Raw genomic sequence first — 20,247 nt, 5'->3', positions numbered from 1 at the left:
AAGTTCATTAAGCGCAGCCGCTTAATGTGTTTTGATTTATATTACAGCTCTCTGTTCTGATCAGGTGCTGTAGGAAATGCTGCTTTATTAAGGTGTGTTGCTCTCAATGGTTTGGGGGGTATATATATAGATAGATAGATAGATAGATATATATAGATATATATATATCTATATATATCTATATATATATATATAGATATATATATATATACACATTCAATAGAAGATTCAGGTGCACACCGGGATTTGAATGGTTAAAACATCATATTTTATTTAAATAATTTAAAAACAGAACTGGTCCAGTTCTGTTTTTAAATTATTTAAATTATTTAAATAAAATATGATGTTTTAACCATTCAAATCCCGGTGTGCACCTGAATCTTCTATTGAATGGATACAACAGCCTGAACAGGTAGCACTCGGGTCTATTAATTTGTCGACGGTGTGCGTTGGAACCATGGAATCTATATATATATATATATATATATATATATATATATATATATATATATATATATATATATATATATGAGGCACTAGCCTTAAAGGGGTTGTTCACCTTCAAGCACTTTTTCAGTTCAGTTGGTTTCAGGTAGATCACTAGAAATAAAGACTTTTTCTGACTACGTTCTATTTGTCACAGTGCAGATGCTCTTGGATCACTGAGTTACCAGACTGAAACATTAGAGACAGGATCATTAACCTTTAAACTTCAATTTTGGGAAAACGGTAAGGGATAAAAGACGGAAAGTAATTGAAAAAAGTCTTTATTTATGGATAACAATCATAAAACAACTGAACTGAAAAATGTGTTTGGAAGTTGAACAACCCCTTTAAAGTGAATGCTAGTGATAGAAGTGATATAATACTAGGAGATGAGGCTGATACTATGGGGCAGATTTACTAAAGGGAGAAGTGGCCGTCGCTAGCAGCAATTCGCCAGAAATCTCATCCGCAGGGACATCGCCAATTTACTAACAGGCATAGAGGACAATTCACTAGCAAAAGATACCGTTGCTAGCATGATTTCACACCCTATCACCAGGCCCATTTTTGCTCAGGTTACCATCTTTATTGCACAAATTCATTAAAGTGCAATTTTTTCAATTCTCTTTTTTTATTTATTATAACAATAAATCATATTTTCTTCAAAACACTGTGATTGATTGCACATTTTGTTATTACATTTTCTGTTACATGTTTGGTTGGTTAAAGTGCAAATGTTACTGAATGTTGCCTCTTTTACCAGAGTTTTCCGCCAACCTTACACCTGGTGAACTGATAAGATGAAGCTACATCCTCCTCAATCTCAGTCAGTGACATCATATCCTGTATGCCGGAAACTCATAAAAGTTGTAAAAAACACTGGTGTTTTTTTTTTGTTTTTTTTTTAAAGCGGGATTGCCTTCAAAAGTCCTAACTATTAAAGATTTTTGCGTTAACATTTCTTTCCCAACCATTTGAGGGACAGGACACATTTGTTTTAGGGTGGGCTCATGTCTAGGGCATTAGAGGATCACTTTTGTTTTTATTTTGCTTTCCTGGAATCCAGCCTGTTTATAACCTGAGAGTCTCCTGTCTGAAAGGTGGGACTGATAAAATGAAAGGTCATGGCAGGAGAATTGCCCCTGGTATTTCAAGTACACAATAAATAGTATTTGTCGATGGCATTTTTTCAGCAGCCCCTCTGTCATTTGCCAGAATCTACAGATTGCTAATCTGGGTCTGGTAATACCCATGCCCCCATATTAATTTAGAGAACGATAATTCTCTGCCAAAAATAATGCCAGTCAGTACTAAAATAATCCTTTTTATTTGTACCAATAATAATTAGCAGGCATACTTCCATTGCAACTATCTCATGGGCAGTGCTCCTGATTAGGGTGCCTCTTTCTATGACTTATACATATGTTGTACAGCAGTGCAGATGTGTTGAACATAGGCAAACTGGAACTTATGATCTGGCAAAAGCCAAAGTACCGAGAGAGAGGGTATAGTTGCACCATAATTCAGCATTGACAGTGGCAAATACACTATTAAAACAAGCTCTTAGAGTAAGATGAATTATTTAACAGATGGCACATGCCATTCAGACAAGTACTGCCATGAGAAAACATCCACTTTTTAATATCAGAGCTGGTATACACTTGCACTTATACGTTAGGTCTGCAACTATTGCATGAAAAAGTCCCTTGGGGTGCCAAATAAGGGTTGATTGGCACTTTGGTAGCCCCTATGTGGACTTGCAGCCTACAGGAGGCTCTGCTTGGCACTATAATTGTTTTTATGCAATTAAAACTTGCTTCCATGCCTGGAATTCATAAATAAGAACCTGGTTTGAGGACACTGAGTCAAAAAACCACACTAGCACACGAGACATGTATCTGCAGGGCAAGCCCTTGCAAAGGTTTTTACTGCGGTGGTGCAACGTTTCGGGGCTCCGCCCCTTTTTTGATTCAGTTACTAGGAGGTCACCGTATCCTCCATTCACTGTGCCCCGAGCAAAGATATATACCTGCACAATGGGTGTGCGAGTGTCTAGTCCAATTGAAGCACTTGAGGACACTGAGAGCAACATCCAAGGGGTTTAAGAGCAACATGTTGCTCACGAGCTACTGGTTGGGGCTCACTAATGTAGCATATAGCTTCATGGCCACCACATTTCTCTATTTTACTGTGCTAGGGACAAACACTTATGTGAAATTTGCCAGTGAGCACACACAAGCAATAAATATGCTCTTCTGAGCCCATGTGGGTGGATAATGAAGTTTCCTGCCAAGAGGGGTCTTTAAGTACATCAAAGCAGCAATACTTGACTTGAGTTGTGTATGGAACAATACACAAATTATAAATAGTAGAGCTGCCAAAACACAGATCATTGCTCATGATACAATCAGGTAGAATAAAGTGCAAGGTTAGCAGCCCTTTGTTAGCACTCCTGAACAGTGTGATCCTGGGAGAGGAGTTCATGGAGTACACTGCTGTTGATGGACAGATGAAGTGGGGTACATGACATGGGGGTTCAGAGCAAGGTGGTAACAGCTAGTTTGCTTGGGGTGCCAGAGCATACATGCCAACTCTGAATATAAGAAATTACACCTTTCTAATATACACTAATTAAAGTGGGACAGATAGCCCTCTTATATACAATGGACCTATTGGGTATGTGACATGGATGGCCTGTCCTAAGTGAAAGCACACACTACAAAAACAAATGAAAGAAATGTAACTGGAAAACACATTAGTGCAGGGCAGGTGAAAAGTGCCAAAATCAAGTGCAATTCCTTTGTTATCACAACTGCATATTGCAGAACAGTTTTCATTAATGGTGAGTTCACCTTAAAATGAATTTACTCATTACAATTGTAATTGGCAAGTTTTGTTTTGCAGCTGTTTGGAATTTTAACTGGAATTTTAACTGGTGCTATGGGTTAATAAATCCACGAACCATGAAGCAGTTTTGAAATAAAGATAGAAAATGAATAGTAGAGCACCTGAAAATAAATATAAGTAATAGCAAAACTAAAATAACAAAAACAATGAAGCTGCACCCTTGGGGGTAGATTCACAAACATTCAGCAGCAAAAATCTTGAATTCGACTTTCCAAAATTTGTAATATTTAAGATTTGCAAAGCGCAAAAATCTTGAATATAGAAAAATTGGCATTGAGAAGATAGCGGGTTCAAGTAGAAGTCAGTGGAAGCTGTATTTTCGAAATACAACTTACCGTAATTTGTGTTTTCAAGATTCATTCAAAATGTGGCAGACTCATGTAAATGTGAATGAATATGATTTTATTGTGTTTGAGTTGTTTAATCACGTTCATAAATGTACGTTCAGGATTTTAAAATAAAAAAACCTTCAAAAATGTGAAGTTTGATAAATTTGCCTACCCGTCTGTTTCTTGACTGCTAGGGCGAGTGCACTTGACAACCAGGCAGAATTTTCTGTTTCCTTTGGGAAGAGGCCAAATAATAATTCAAAATACATAAATGAAAAGACATCAAATTTATAAAGAAGACCAGATGAAAAGTTGCTTTGAACAGGTCCTGTTTGTAACATAATAAAAATTAAAGATGTACTTTGCCTTTAACTGGAATAAAGACAAGAATTTCTCTTTCAGACTGTGAAGTTTCATGACTTCTAGCCAAAAAGCAGCCTCTGCTGAAGTCAAGAAGGTGAGCGGAGGGATGGAGCGAGTGGCTCTGTAAAGGCCCCTTTGTTCCTAAGCTAGAATGGAACCATTGATGGGCAGGAAATAACCAGCACTGCGGCTCTCTCTAAACTCGCCTGCGACTGAAACATTCAAAGGGCAACTATTAATGTTTTATTATATAACATAAATTCGCCACAGACATTAATGAAATGCTAAATTTGCAAAAAGTGACACAAATGAATGGAAGTGGTGGAATAATGAGAACTACATCTGCGATGGCCATATATGCGCCACATCAGCACTGTGCAAGTATTAGAGTGATTATTATACGATCCCCTTTTGTATATATCCCTGGACAAAATTGTAGGCAAGATTAATAAGTCTTTATCAAATGTACTGTTTAAAGCAGTGAGGATTGTGTCTCCTTTTTGGACACTAAGATGTCGAGGTGCGGTGCATCTCTGTCGGTGGATTTGTACATCAAACCCACTGATAGGAACACTTTGCTACACTTCGATTCCTTTCATCCCATGCAAGTTAAGAAATTTCTCCCCAAATCCCAGTTCGGCAGGTTTAAACGTATTGTGACAAACTACCAATTACCACCCCTGAGACTTGATGAAATGCAGGGGAAATTTAGGGAGAGAGGTTATCCAAACAGTTTGTTACAGCTCCAATGTAAGGAGATAGAGAAACTAGAAAAAGATACAGGGGCGCTCCACCAATGCGGCAAGTTGAGCTACTCTCCTCAGACGGCAGCGCCCCCCTGGTTGCTGTAACTAAGAGCCGAATTTCCAGGTTTTCAACCCGGAAATTCAGCTCTTCTAGTGCAGAGAGCGCAATTGCCCCAAACTAACAGCCTTTTCTATTCGCAACCGGAGTTTAGCCTCTTCATCTTCCCTTATATTAGGGGGTCTATAGCATATCCCTACAATTAATTTACTGGTTCTTCACAATCTGTGAAAAGCTCCACTCATAAGGCTTCAGTCCCTCACTTTCTATCAGGCCTGGACTGGCAATCTGTGGGTTCTGGCAAATGCCAGAGGGGCTGCTATAAGGTGCCATAGAAAGTCACTATTTAGTGGGCTGGTGGGGGCTGTTTGGGCCTCTGTGTGGGCTGATTGGGCCTTTGTGTACCTGTAATGCCAGGGCCTATTATCATTCTCAGTCTGGACCTGCTTTCCATCATCACTTCTTTTAAATCCTGTTTAACGGACATACCCCTCCTACTTTTTTTATTACCTTTCTCCGAAACAAAGTATAGTTTCAACAAAGTTTTGACGTTAATCGAGTGTGTTTCAACCATGTTTATATCCAGTTCATTGGGGTTTAATCTGTGCCTAATGGTGCAACCCACTATCGAAACCTAGAGCTACTGCCAGGTCCAGGAATGTGGCAGCCCCAGGGTTCTCCAGTGCCAGTAGGCAAGCTGAGGCAAGATGGATGCATTGACTGTGGAAGTGCAGGAGTGCGTTTGGTACTTTAATGAACTGCATGAATATGTGCTCTCCATTTCGCTGCACCCACTCTTGTGAGTGTGTTTCTAAATGACCCTTACTATTGTCCACATAGTGTATGTATTGCATATACCTCCCAGTTGCCTTTACTCAATATATAGTATGGGACCTGTTATCCAGAATACTCAGGACCTGGGGTTTTGCAGATAAGGGATCTTCCTGTAATTTGGATCTCCTTATCTTAAGTTTGCAAAAAAAAATTTAAAAAAATGTAAACATTAATTAAACCCAATAGGATTGTTTTGTTTTCAATAAGGATTATTTATTTCTTAGTTGAAATGAAGTACTGTTTTATTATTACAGAGAAAAAAATAAATAATTTTTAAACATTTCAGTTATATGATTAAAATGGAGTCTATGGGAAATGGCCTTTCCGTAATTTGGAGCTTTCTAAATAACAGGGTTTCCTGATAACAGATCCCATACCTGTGATAATATACAGTATACTAAAATTATAATAACACCTCTGCCTTAAACAATGGAGAACTCACAAAAGAAATTTGAATTTTTTTATTTAGAGATGAGAGGTCATTTATACAAAACAGCAATTATTGAATACCAGCATACCTTGTTTTTTTTATACCAAATACAATGTTTCCTACTGAGATATACCATATCTGTACATAGGAAACATACATATACAATTAGAAAATTCTCACCTATCAGATTCCCAAGCCAATATTTACAGGACTAGCAACCATTATGCATGGGGTATTTGCCTGCAAAGAATATTTCTTACAAATAATAGACCTGTTTATATAATTAAGTCAGAAAATATCACTTTTGCTTTCATATTATGTTGACTTCTGTTTCTCCCTGCGCCACTATGGAGTATGGAGCAATATCATTACTGGTGACATTGGTTCCAATACAAGAGTAAATTGTGTGACATCCGTTGTACTGAGCTGCATACTATGGCACTGCATAAATGAGAATCATGCAAGTTTTTGATCTGTGTGTATGCAACTATTAAGGAAGCTTGGGAAACCCCATTTATCACCAATAGGGGCATTAGAAAATGTAATATCCAAATCTCAAACTGCAAAGTCCCAAAGAAACAGCAACAAAACATGTGTAAAAGCTCTTATGTGAAGCTGAGTTCTTTTCCTCTTGGCTGTTAAGAAGTTATATATTACAGTAGAACCCCCATTTTACGTTTTTCAGGGGACAAGAAAAATATGGTTTAAAATCCTGGAAAATTTTGTGGGACCACAAAACAACAATGTAAAATGAGGGAAAACTTAAAATCAGGGGATGTAAAACTGAATTTTCACTGTATCGCCACTGTCTCTCTGATTACGTCCAGCGTAGAGAGACTGTAATTACTGATACTTCAAGTGGCTAATTCTAAGTAACTTTTCAATTGCCCTTCATTTTTTACTTTTTATAGTTTTTGAATGATTTACCTTTTCCTTCTGACTCTTTCCAGCTTTCATATGGGGGGTCACTGAACCCATCTAAAAACAAATACTCTGTAAGGCTACAAATTTATTGTTATTGCTATTTTTTACTTCTCACCTTTCTATTCAGGCCCTCTCCTACTCATATTCCAGTCTGTTATTCATATCTATGCATGGTTGCTAGGGTTATTTGGACCCTAGCAACCAGATTGCTGAAATTGCTAACTGGAGAGCTGCTGAATAAAAAGCTAAATAACTCAAAAACCACAAATAATAAAATATTAAAACCAATTGCAAATTGTCTCAGAATACCCCTCTCTACATCATACTAAAAGTTAATTTAAAGGCAAACAACCCCTTTAAGCACTGTGAAGTGTGTGGATCAGAAAGGAGGTGTGGCCTCCACTTTTATTCTCTGCTGATACCGCCATCTATGGGCTGATGGGAAATACCAGTAAATTAGGCTTTATGTCCAGACCTGACTGTGATTTGGTCAGATGTCAGGGAAGTCTATCAAAACGGACTCCTATATTGGCCAGTACACACAATAATGTCAGGGAGGCTGAACTCAGATAAATGGATAATTGCTTGTGTGTGCATCAGACACTTTTTTTGAGATAGTTCCCATCATCCCATGCAGATGTTGCCATAACTATTCATCTTTAGAAATAAAAACATTTTAATTTAAAAATTAAAGTGAAACTACGGGGCTGCTCTGATTGGCCACCCTAGGTGTGATTGAGAACTATTTCCAGTGGAATGAATCACAGCTTTCCTATAAAGAATTCTTTCAGGACAAAATATAAAGTGTAATTTACCATTTTCACTTTCTTTTAAATTTACCAGGTTAGTGAAACAGTTGTAATGCTATAGAATCCCCTTAATTCCCAAGATATCCTAAAATAATCAAAAAGAATCTTATATAGGCAACTACTGTGCTGCTATAGGTATATAATACACAGGAGCAATGTCTTATGACCTCCAGCTTAATAATATATTAATTATGCCATTTATTTGTTTGTTTTATGGTAGCATGGAGGACTGCTGGGTGGTGATGATAACAACACGCTGAGAAATATGTTGGCACTATATAAATACATGTTATTAATAACACCCAAAATTCAATTACAAAAACATTTTAGACATATGAGTTTTTACATTTTCCTGTATGGTAATGATGAGCATCATACTCCATAGAAGATGGGGCTCATTTAGTAACATAAGTACCAAATTACCAAATTCATGGCAACCAATCAGCAATTAGTTTTGGTCAGTCTACTACAAGTTAGAAACTCTAGGAACCAATCCTCAGTTAGAAAATTACTGGTCTTCTGTTAAAGAAGAACTGTACTTAAAATCACTGTGAGGTGCCAAATGTTAGGCACCAGTAGTGATTGAAATTGCTGTAGAATTTCTATAGAAGGTCATCTGCCATGAACTTTTTGCCCCCCCCCCCCGCAGATTACACATTGTGTTCTCCTTTTATTCTAACATTTGATTGGTTGCTATGCACTACAAGATCTGGAGCTTACCTGGTGAAAACATCCAATGTTACTAAGTTTATGGAACTGATTTAATAAACCCTCAAAACAAATGTATATAAAATTGCTCAGAGCAACATCCCAAGACTTTGCTCAGCAACTTAATTTTCTGCCGTGTGTGGCGGCAACACAGAACTGAGCAGCAGGTGGTGCTGTTGTTTCACATTCATTGTATCAGTCAGAGCAATGCTGCATGCATGCATTTGTTTCAAGGATTTACATTTCTTTTAACAGCCTACCACAAGTTTAAAAATTAAAGCAACAGATACCGCAATCTATCTTCAATTTTATAGATGCGTTCAGTCCCTGTCTGCCTTGTATCCCTGAATATAAACATGGGGAGGCACATTTATCAAGGGCTGAATTTCGAAGTTTTTTTTAAAACTCCCTTGAATTCAAATGAATTCGAAAATTCTTAGGGAAATGTATAAAAAAAAATAGAATTTTAAAAACTAAGACGAATACTCAAAAACTTGTATCGAATTCTATTTGCTCTGAATGTCAGGAAGGCTGCAAACATCTCCAAATTGATCCCTGGACCTCTCCCTTGACTTAAACAGTAATTTCGCAGGTTTTAGGTGGCGAATAGTCAAAATTAGAATTCTTAAAGGACCAGAGTATGATAAATCTCGAAAATCAAATTAAATTTTTTTAAAAAAAAACTCGAATCAAGTTTGGATAATTCCCTAGTTGAATTTGACAGTTTTGACCATTAAATTTTTTTTAGAATTTTCAGTTCAACCCTTAATAGATCTGCCCCTTAGTGACCTTGCACTGTTTTGCAGGAATGATGTTGGCTAACTGAGGTGTTAGAGTCCCCAGATAATAATTTCGAGGAATGAAGCAAATCCACAGTAGCGGGGCCTAAACCTGCTCACATTGTTGACCTTTGTCCTGCTTCGTCCAACTTCAAGATTCTCTTTCTGGCCGCTTCGCTATTTAACTCCACATCAGATTTCTCTGTGTTGCTGCAGTCTGTAATAGTGGACCCTTCCTCTGTTTCATCTGGAGAAGATACAGTAGGGCTTAAGATTTCCATTCCCTGCTCCCGAGGGCGCTTCCAGGCTGGTGTAGTGACCATCCAAACAACCAGGCCGCCAAATACCAGGATAAGGAGACCGAACGTGTTGACAAATATGGCCTCAGGTGGCAATTTACTATAGGGTGGCTCCTTCCTTAGGGGTGTAAATATAGAAAAGGATTATTTTTTTACATTTTCTTGCACAGATATATCATTCCTGAAACAGAAAAAAAGGGGGCTTGTCTTGTTTGCCGCGGACCTACAGAGTTTACAAGCTTAGACTAAGGCAATGAGTTTTTGGGAAGATAGCCTAAAGAATTTTCTTTGAAGATGAGAACCAGAAAAATATCTATTTTGTACAAGTACATATATATGCATTTGGTTTTGACTTTAAAAAGACCATGCATGGCAGCTCAGCCATTTACTATGGTTTTGCTAAACTGGCACAGAGTTTTTGAGCAACTGCACATTGTTATTCTTTATTTACATAGTACTGACATATTCTGCACACATAAATGGTAATTTTTTAAGTGTAGAGCAGGGTGCCTATGGGCAGGAAACTGCACATGAAATTTCACCCCTCTCGCCTTATACATATCCCTTAATTTGCCAGTTGGCGCAGGTTGCAGTACAGCCCTGTACTTTTTATGTTGGAAGTTCATATTTAAAGTTATTTCAAAGATGAACCCACTTTAAAGGCAGCTGTTAGAATTGATACAATATTTGTTAATACTCAAGAGGTGGTGCTGGGAAATGTATCCACTAAATGTTGCAAAATTGTAACAGTTTAGATTCTGCACTCGAATGACTGAACTGCCAGACTGAAACCCCAGAGTCAGGAACATTAAAATTTAAACGTAGATTTTGGGAAAACCGTAAAAAATAAAAAAAATGGAAAGCAATTGAAAAAAATCTTTATTTCTGAAAAATCTAAAAAAAAATTTGAACTGTAAAAAGTGTTTGGAAGGTCGACAACCCATTTAACACCTGCTTTATAACAGTAAATGACAGACTACGTTGCATCCCTTTGTTCTGTGCTCTGTCCTAGCACCAGATTTCAAATCTAGCACTAACTGCAGAGTGCAGCCAGACCACAAACACAAGTTCTTTTAGTGCTCTTGCATTTACAGTTGTAGTAAATGACCCCTATATACTTCTTAAGTTAGTTCCGGTATAACCCTAGATATTTACATGGACTTGGCCTGCAAAAACATACAATATCTATAATTCCAAAAAGGCATTATTACACCCTATAATATTGTTTTATTCCAAATCATCCATACTTACAGGGAAAAGATTAGTTTCTCTGTGATTCCCATTAGAGCAGTGGCTATCACTGTACCAAAGATAAACAGGCCAGAGTAAACATGAACTGGCATGAGGGCAGCTCGCAGGGTGTTTGAGGCGAAAGGAAGCAGGTAGATCAAAACACCTAGAACAAGCTGAGAAAACAGAATACAGCCTCAGTTTACCTAGTTTAACCATATAGAACCAATTCAGCCTATGTTCCAAGATTGAAGCTGGAGATACATGCAGGGGCGTAACTACAGAGGAAGCAGACCCTGCGGCTGCAGGGGGGCCCAGGAGGTATAGGGGGCCTATGAGGCCCTAATTAATAAGAAATATCAATATATATTGGTAAAACAGCACAACCTCTGGAAATGTTGGGGGCCCTAAAATTAATTTGCTGTGGGGCCCAGTAGCATCTAGTTACTCCACTGGATACATGCACAGACTGGTCAGGGAGTTATGTCAATTTAGGCATGACTGTGTTTATCAGTTCATCTACATTGGGTGCAGTTGTACAAACTGTCTGGCAATTCCTCTGAACTTCAGACACCAATCCAGACGTTGGTGTCTTACTTATAGATCTTATTATGCCCTTACCACTCCCCATTACACTACCCCAAACACAATTCCCTGTTCTGCCCAATGCTGCTGATGATATTTCAGCATGTTTTCAATTATTTCCAATGTTGAGGAGTTAATATTGATTTGTGTGTAAAGAACATGGTGTGGCAGATGAAACTGTGGGTGACTGGGTGAGAGGAGTGCACAAAAGGATGACTTCTTAAAAATCTACCTTTCCCCCAACTGGTTGTCAAGAAGTGTGGTTTGTAGAGAGTTATACTGAGCAGTGCAGTACCCCCCCCCCCCAAATAACTATAATTAGTTGGTAGTGGTTCTGTGTGTTTATGGAGCAAGCCAATTGCTATTTTAGGGCCATTGCTATTCTGCATTTAATATCTGCTCTTACAACCCTCCTTCGTCCATACCCTCTGTTTACTTCAAATGAGTATCAGAAATGTAATGTTCAACATACACATAAATTACAACTGGGTACAACTAGGCATGTGTGCAGTACACATGTCAAGAAGTATCCAAAAAGTATAGCTTGCAATCTTCCTTCTCCTCAGAGTGTGTTGTAAGAGCAGCTACTAAATGCTTACTGGAACTACAAGTCCCACAGTTCAGTGCAGCCAGCAGGAAATTCTTTCTGGTTACTAGAACAAGCATTTGGTCTGCCTGAAAGTTAGGAGAAAGACCATTCAATGTGTAGATGATTTTATTTCTAACTGAGGAACCCAGTATATTTTTATTAAAAAGTAAATCCATGGGATATGTACTGCTGTTTAAAGGAACTTATGTACACATAAATACAATAAGTCCGTGAAAGTCCGTATACCATAAGTCCAACTGACTGAATTTACATTTCCCCCTTTATTTTTAAAAGCCCATTGGGTAAAAATGTACACTCTGCTTTTATGTAGATATTGTGCTCAATGTTGCCATAAGCATGAGACCCAGCCATTAACAAAAGCCCCTCTGTATCTGTTGAACTTGATCCGGAAGCTCTTGGCATGTAGCCAGATGATTCTGAGTAGAGTTCTAAGGGACGGCGATGCACGTGTTGCTTATATGGGTTCCTTATATCGTTATATACTGCAAATAGGAAAATGTTGAAAGCTTCAAAGCAAAGGGAAGCTCATGCTGGGCATTTTACTTTTAGATGAGACAGGATGACCTTCCAAAAAAAGTCATATGTCTAGTATTGCAATGGTCTGTCAGGGTATAAGGGAAAGCCACAGTGAGGCCAAGCTACTCATGGTAAGTAAATATACCCTGACCTTAATCACATCTGTATTTCCTTGTAGTATTCCTGGAACTTACAGAAAGACATGCCAAAAAAATGCATTTGTTACACATTTACGGCTATACATATAATGCTTGTCTCAGAAAAGGCATAATCCACAGTTCTACACTTCCTATTATGACCAATAGATGGCCCTTTAACTGAGGGAATGCATCCGTTTTACATCAGTTTGAGGGCAGCATTGTATTCATGGGGGTAATGCAGCTTCCTGCATTTTATTTTGGAGTGCAGAAACTTTGTACTATGTAGTATAAAAACAGAATAAGCCGTTCCTTTAAAACAAGGCACTGGGCTTTTAAGTTAGTATTATTAAGTAGACTTCAAGATGCTCTATTTAGCTGTTGTCTGACTACAATTCTCACCATCCTGTGCTAGTCCCATGGATTTGAACTGGACCTGCATAACCATATGAATAAATGATACTAACCTGTAAGGCATACAGGATGACAACAGTCAGCCCGATCCAGCTGTGCAGACTGTACATGTTGGGGATGTTTTTGGCATTGTGAAAATCAAACACGGCCACCAGAGCCACAATGGTAAAGATTAATGCGGTGAGATGAAGCCCGGCGTGGATAAATTTCATCAGCAGCTTGCTGCATTTCCAGGTCCACGGCAATCTGTACACTATGATAGCTGGGAAGAGGAAAGACAATGGCAAGTAAATGACTTTCTGCGGCCAAAACAAAACTTTTTTCCCATTAATTGCTAATAATAGATTCTGTGTTTCTGGGTGCAGATGTTCTATTAAACAAGCGTTTACAGCAGCTTATTTAAATTAATTATTGTAGTGTTTCTGAAGCAAACACATACGTTTTACCAGTGCAGGACAACACTAAACGATCTTTTCATTACTTTAAAACACTTTAATTTTTGGTGTTACTGTTACTTTAAGCAACTTTAATCTTCTTTTTTATGTGAATAATGCAGTGGTTTCTAAACTGTGGGGTTGCCCCCCCTTGTGGCATTGGCGTAACTAGAGTTTGGGGGCTGTCCTGCAGACATACATGGGGGGCAAGGGCTATCCTGGCCCCTCTGCTGCCTGAGTTGCTACTGCCCCCCCTCCCCCAGAAATTCGCTCTTAAAGTACCAGGAGCAGCATTTTTGCGACAGCCTCAACTCACCTCATTGGCGAAGTACCCCTGATGGGGGACCCCTCCCCCTTGGAGAACTAATGAAGCACATGCTAGCCCGTATACCTCCCAACATTTTGGGATAAAAAGATTTGGCGCGTGTATCATTTTGACCACGCCCATTTTGTGACCACACTCCCCTAATTACCACGTCCATTTTACAGAATTTGCCAGGTTATGAAAGTTTGAACTCATTTCTATTTTTATATGTTCAAAGACGAATTTCCTGGAGTCCAGCTGGGAGTAGGCACAAAATAGCACCATCCTACATAGAAACCAGAGCCAGAGCCCTAAGGACATGATCTGCCTTCCCACACTTTCCCTTTCCTGTCAGAGCTCTAGTCCTACACTGATGCCCACTCCAGGGCCCAAATACATGCCCACCAATCACACCATGTACCCTTACTCTGCACCCAGTTCCAATTTTTGTGCTTCTCCTCCAGGAACCAATACAACAGGGCAGGCGATCACTCGTAAAGGCCAAGTCACACACACTTGGGAACCCCTCCTCAGCACTGCGCTTCTGCACAACTGAACCAGCACTGGACAGCTTCTGGACAGAAGCAAGCGCACAGCCAATGGGAGGTAAGTAAGACGCTATAGGACAATCCAGTGCTTGGCATATCTCAGCATGAATGTGTTACCACTCAGCAATGGGAACATAAACAAGACTTTCTGCCCAGGCGCCTTCTAGTGCAGAAAGCTTTATTTGTGGTCAATTGTGGGCAATAGGAGCAGCCGGAGACAGGGAGTGCTGGCCCGAGGCCCTTCAGGACTCAAGCCCCCCCCTCGCATTGTGGGGTCTGCGGGGACCTTAGTTACGCCACAGCCTTGTGGGAATTTAGGGCAGTGGCAGATGGCATTCAACCTGAGTTTTATAGTAAATTAGGTGAGATTTGAGGTGAATATGTATTTGCTGTCAAGGCTAGACCTTCAAAGGGTGCTGGAACTGAAAAGGTTTGACAACTACTGCAATATGGTCTTAAGGTGGCCATACACAGGCAGATAAAGCTGCCGATATCGGTAGTTTGGAGCATTTTGACAGTTTATCTGCCCGTGTATGGGGGCTTCCGACGGGTCTTCCCGATCGATATCTGGCCACGATATCAATCGGGAAGGTTTGATTTTTAACCGACCGACCCGTCGGAGCCCCTTGGCGTATAGTAATTTGATCGTTTGGCCATACGGCCGAACGTTGGAATTACCCCCGATATAGCCATGCCGTTTATGGCATATCGGGGAAAGATCCGCTCGTTTGGCAATGTCGCCAAGGCGGCAGCCATTACTATGCCCTTTAGCAACACACGCATATATAACTAAAAATTATGTAGTGACACCTGTACCAGCAATGGTGGATGTGGCTTAAAGGGCGTCTCTCACAGGGGCAAATTCACTAAAGCGCGAAGCGCCTAACGTTAGCGCGAATTCGCCAGCGTCATGTCATTTCGTTAATTCGCCAATTTACTAACGGGCGCTGGCGTAAATTCGCTAGCGAAGTAGCCCTACTCTAGCGCTACTTCGCACCTTTAGTCGAAGTTGCGCTGTGAAGGATCAATGTAACTACGCTAATTCACTAACTTGCGCATTTTACTGAACGTTACCTCTTGCGCCAGACTTGCCTTCGCCACCTCAGACCAGGCGAAGTGCAATAGAGTAGATAGGGATTGCTTCAAAAATAGTTGAAATTTTTTCTAAGTCCCAAAAAACGCTGGCGTTTTTTACTTTTTTAAGGTTGATAGGCTGAAAAAGATCGTACATTTTTTTGGGGGGTACCCTCCTTCCCCCCTACATTTCCTAACATATGGCACCTAAACTATACAGTGGGCACATGTGTAGGGCAAAATAACAACTCTATTTTATTTTATGAATCTTTCGCAGGCTACATATACGTCCATTCAAGTTTAACTTGGCACCGTATGCAAATTAGGCATCGCTAGCGTAACTTTGCGCAAATTCGCTACTGTTCGCCTCCCTGAGCGCAACTTCGGATTTTAGTGAATTAGCGGCGCCTTGGCAAAAATTCGCCTGGCGAAGTGCAGCGAATACGTCGCTAGCGCATTTTCGCTTCTTAGTGAATTTGCCCCACAGGGTTTAAAAAAAAAACAACAACTATTGTTTCCCCCATCTGAAGTATGGACTCTATTAGCCTACACCTCTGGTAGGGGAAATCATTTTTTGACAGTTGATACCTTTTAGATAGCCAGTACCAATTATTAAAAGGGGTATTTTCTTCTGGCCATATAGTGTATCTGACCTCTATCTCAATGCCATAAACCTTAAGCTGGCCATAGACATGAAAACTAAGGTTCGTGCAATTTTTTTAGATCATATGTGGAGTGTCCCGACATTATTTATACCATGGCAATCGGTTGTTTAATCAATCAGACAGGTTAACAGATTTGTATCGGCTACCGATAATATCTCTGCATGTATTGCCTATCTGACAATATCAATGGGAGAATGTCACTATTTGTCATACAAAACTTTTGTATGATTGCTATTATTATTTTTCCTACTTATTTTAATCTAAATGGTTAATGGTAGTTCATTAGACTGAAACGAACTACCATTCGTCACACAAAGAATAAAATCTGCACGTCTATGGCCAGCTTTAGAGATCAAATACAGGGCCGCTATTAGGATTGGGCAATATTCCAAAAGGAACTAGAAAATGAGTAAAGGACAAATGCTCAAACTGCAGTGTAAAGCATACACAAGTTATTAAAATAAATAATAATTCAGTCACCTAGGTCGGTAGAGTCAAAGACCAAGGAAGCTCTGAAGAAAGCAAATCATACAAAGAAGATGAGCTTTACATCTCCTGCCTCTGTGTCTGCACTTTTGTTTATTTTACTGAACTGTGTTTGTTTTAATCTCCCTTTTGTGTTTTTTATTTGATTATTGATTCACGTCACACATTTGGCTGCTCCATCTGGTTATCACTCTAATTACAGCAGGGATCATTTACCACCCACCACAAGGTGTGCAAAGTGCAACAAATGCTGATATTTGCCACTTTATTACACTTGCACACTGCGTAGTTCCAGACCTGTATGGCTGCATGCCTCTCTACTCCTTTCCTGGTGCTGAGACTTGCAGCATACCTCTTGGTTTGAGCACTGAGTGTGTGAGGCATATTAAAGGAACAGTAACATCAAAAAATTTGAAGATTTTTAAAGTAATACAAATATAATGCAGTGTTGCCCTGCACTGGTAAAACTGCTGATTTTGCTTCAGAAACACTACTATTGTTTATATAAACAAGCTGCTGTGTAGCAAAGGGGGCAGTCATTCAAAGGAGAAAAGGCGCAGGTTACACAGCTGATAGCAGATAAGCTCTGTAGAACATAATGGTGTTATCTGATATCCACTATTTAATCTGTGCCATATAGTCTTTTTTCAGTTTCCGCTATTGCTACACAGCAGCTTGTTTATATGAACTATAGTGTTTCTGAAGCAAACACATCAGTTTTACAAGTGCAGCGCAACACTGCATTATATTTTTTGATGTTACTATTCCTTTAATATGGCTCACACAGTGCAGGGCAATGGTACATTATATTTTTATTACGCTTTCATTTTTTGGTATTATGCTTCCTTTAAGATAAGATTAGGAGCTGTGTGCTCAGTGGAGATAAAGCAGGAGGTTGGCAGTGTTTGCTGTGTAATGCCACACGTGGTTGATTCACAGCATGCAAATAAAAGCAGGTCGAAAATTAGCCCCTACACCAGGGATCCCCAACCTTTTTTTACCTGTGAGCCACAATCAAACGTAGAAAGAGTTGGGGAGCAACACCAACATGAAAAAGTCCCTTGGGGTGCCAAATAAGGGCTGTGATTGGCTATTCGGTAGCCCCTATGTGGACTGGCAGCCTACAATAGGTTCTACTTGGCACTATCCTTAGTTTTTATGCAATTAAAACTTGCTTTCAAACCAGGAATTTAAAAATAAGCACCTGCTTTGAGGACTTTGAGAGCAACATCCAAGGGGTTGGAGAGCAACATGTTGCTCACGAGCTACTGGTTGGGGATCACTGCCCTACACTCTTAAAAGCTTTCTGATGTACCTGCACCTGGACCATTGGCCTGGATGCAGGTTTATGGAGTGTATCTCGCTGCTGAAATGTGCAAGTATACATGTTGGTGCATACTTGTGAGCTGATTGGTCAGTTGACCAATACAAGTGTGACTGCCTTTACTGTGGCTTTAAGCAGGCGACGCACAGTGAAATCATTTCATATATTGCTGCCAAATTTATCAGTGATCTGCTAACTCAACGACTGGACAGTATTTCCTGCTTTATCACCAGCTGTATAAATTCCAGCCATACTGGGCTCTTCAGCTAACATCTGGCCTGATTTCATATTTTACTGCCAGAACTGGTATGCTGTAACACTCCAGATTTCCTACAATTCTAAAATCCAGCACTGCTAAATTGTTTGCCTTGCAGGAGGAATTTCTAGTGTTGTAGTTCTACAAAATTGGTTGTCTAACCTAGTTAATCTTCTGCATAGGTCTCTCTCTTTTTAAATGGAAAACAAATTCCAGTTCCTCCCTGCACAAAATTGCAAGTGACCCGCGACACAATTTTGTTTGTGCAAAGGTAACCTGCGACCATCCCCCAGCCCCCCCCCCAGCATTCCAAGTAACACCAGGACCTCTGCAGCTGCAGGGTCTGCTTCCTCTGTAGTTAAGCCACTGCCCCAAACAGCCATACAAAACGAAATAAGTATGTGAGTAAATCCTAAACAGGCCAGCAATTTAAAAAACAAACATCATAAATATTACCCACAGTGTAATATGTACACTGTTGTCATGTCTGAGGCCAGCGCAAAGCCTTTTTTTATATTGTATTATTACAGAGCTTCTCACACTCATATTACCTTACCTATGACTAGGTGACCTTATCGATTCAGTGGAGTGCTGCAGCTTGTATTTTCCCATTTTACAAACATGAGGAATACAGTACTCTTTGTGTGTGTAAAATGGTACAATACAACCTGTAGCCCTCCAGAAGTTGGTGTGTGTTTTTTACTTTTAGGTGAGTTACATTTCAATGTATTATTATTCATTTAACCCTTTTAATATTGTACATTTACATTTACAGCACTAGTTACAGAAGAATCATTTTAGTGCCTCCAAACAGTTTCACAATACTGTATATAAAATGATTCATCGGTCAGGGCCCTATTGGGAACTTACATTCCAGACCACAGGGTCTACTTCCCTATTGCTACACCCCTGGTTTTCTCATAACAAAACTGCAAGATATATTATACTTCTGTTTAAAAAGAATCAAAGACAATGTTTTTTGAAACCAGTGCCTACAGGTTATTTTAAAACTTTGAGGCTGCATGACAGAACTTCCATTGGAATGTGTGTCTGGCCCAGAGTTACCGAACACCAGCTGTCACATCTCAGCACCCACTGTTAGGCAATGCTGAGGGTAGTAGTATAACATAGGCTGGTGTGATATGCATCTCGAATCTCTGGTTTTCATTTACAAATTATTAGCAGCAAGCAGAATATATTGCCTTGCTGGCAGTATCACTACTGGCAGGGGCAAAACTCAATTTTCCAGGGCCAATGTATATGAAGTAGCATTATACACTCTATAGTGATTTAGCTATTGTCGCTATGCATCCCTCAACAGAATTTAGATGTTTAGGTGGTGTTGAACAGCTGAAAGGTCACATGTTAGGCAACAATAGCATAAAGTGTTACATCTTGTCCTACTATAGGCATCTTGCGCTGGTGTACACTCTGACCCCCACACTTACTGGCTACAATCACTAGTATATGGGGCCTTACTATGTGTGGGTCCCTGGCTAGATAAACCTGTTTATACCTTTCCAAATTCTTATTACAAAGGAGAATGAATGTGACATACCAATGCCTTGGATGAAGATGAAGCCTGAGGTGACCAAGACTGGGTGCCAGTTGAACTCTGCAGCTCCTCCATCCCAGCCAAGCCCCTCTCTCCAGTGAAGCACCCAAACTAGAGTAAAAATGACTCCCAGGAAGCCCAGCAAGAGGGAGGAAACAAGGAAAGCCAAAAAACTTTTGTAACCTTCCATATTCAGCTGCCCATGGTCTGACTCCTAAGTAACTGTGTGAGGAGGAGGGAGGCTGCAGTGCTAGCTAACAACCCCCTTCCTCCCTGATGTGATGGAGGGAAGGAGGCGGGAGGAGAGAGGACGTCCCCCTTGGCTCAGCTGCCACAGTCACAGATTAAGGCTGTGTTGTGTAATTTCACCCTGGATGGGATCCCTGATACCTCACATCTTCAACTGATCACATGGCGCAAACTTTCTTACTGAAGGA

The 20,247-nt window shown here is 39.8% G+C and overlaps 1 protein-coding gene across 1 annotated transcript; it reads right to left on the bottom strand.

Annotated features, from left to right (window-relative positions):
• Window positions 1–6,254: 6,254 nt before the first annotated feature.
• cybrd1.L (cytochrome b reductase 1 L homeolog) lies at window positions 6,255–20,027 on the bottom strand. Its single transcript, NM_001092967.1, is given in 4 exon segments — window positions 6,255–9,790; window positions 10,924–11,078; window positions 13,218–13,426; window positions 19,814–20,027. Coding segments are annotated over 4 exon segments (852 nt in total). The 5' UTR covers window positions 20,001–20,027; the 3' UTR covers window positions 6,255–9,489.
• Between the last annotated feature and the right edge of the window lie 220 nt (window positions 20,028–20,247).

The sequence above is a fragment of the Xenopus laevis genome, chromosome 9_10L (assembly GCF_017654675.1).
Source record: "Xenopus laevis strain J_2021 chromosome 9_10L, Xenopus_laevis_v10.1, whole genome shotgun sequence".
Classification (NCBI taxonomy): domain Eukaryota; kingdom Metazoa; phylum Chordata; class Amphibia; order Anura; family Pipidae; genus Xenopus; species Xenopus laevis.
This window is presented reverse-complemented; position numbering and strand designations above follow the sequence as displayed.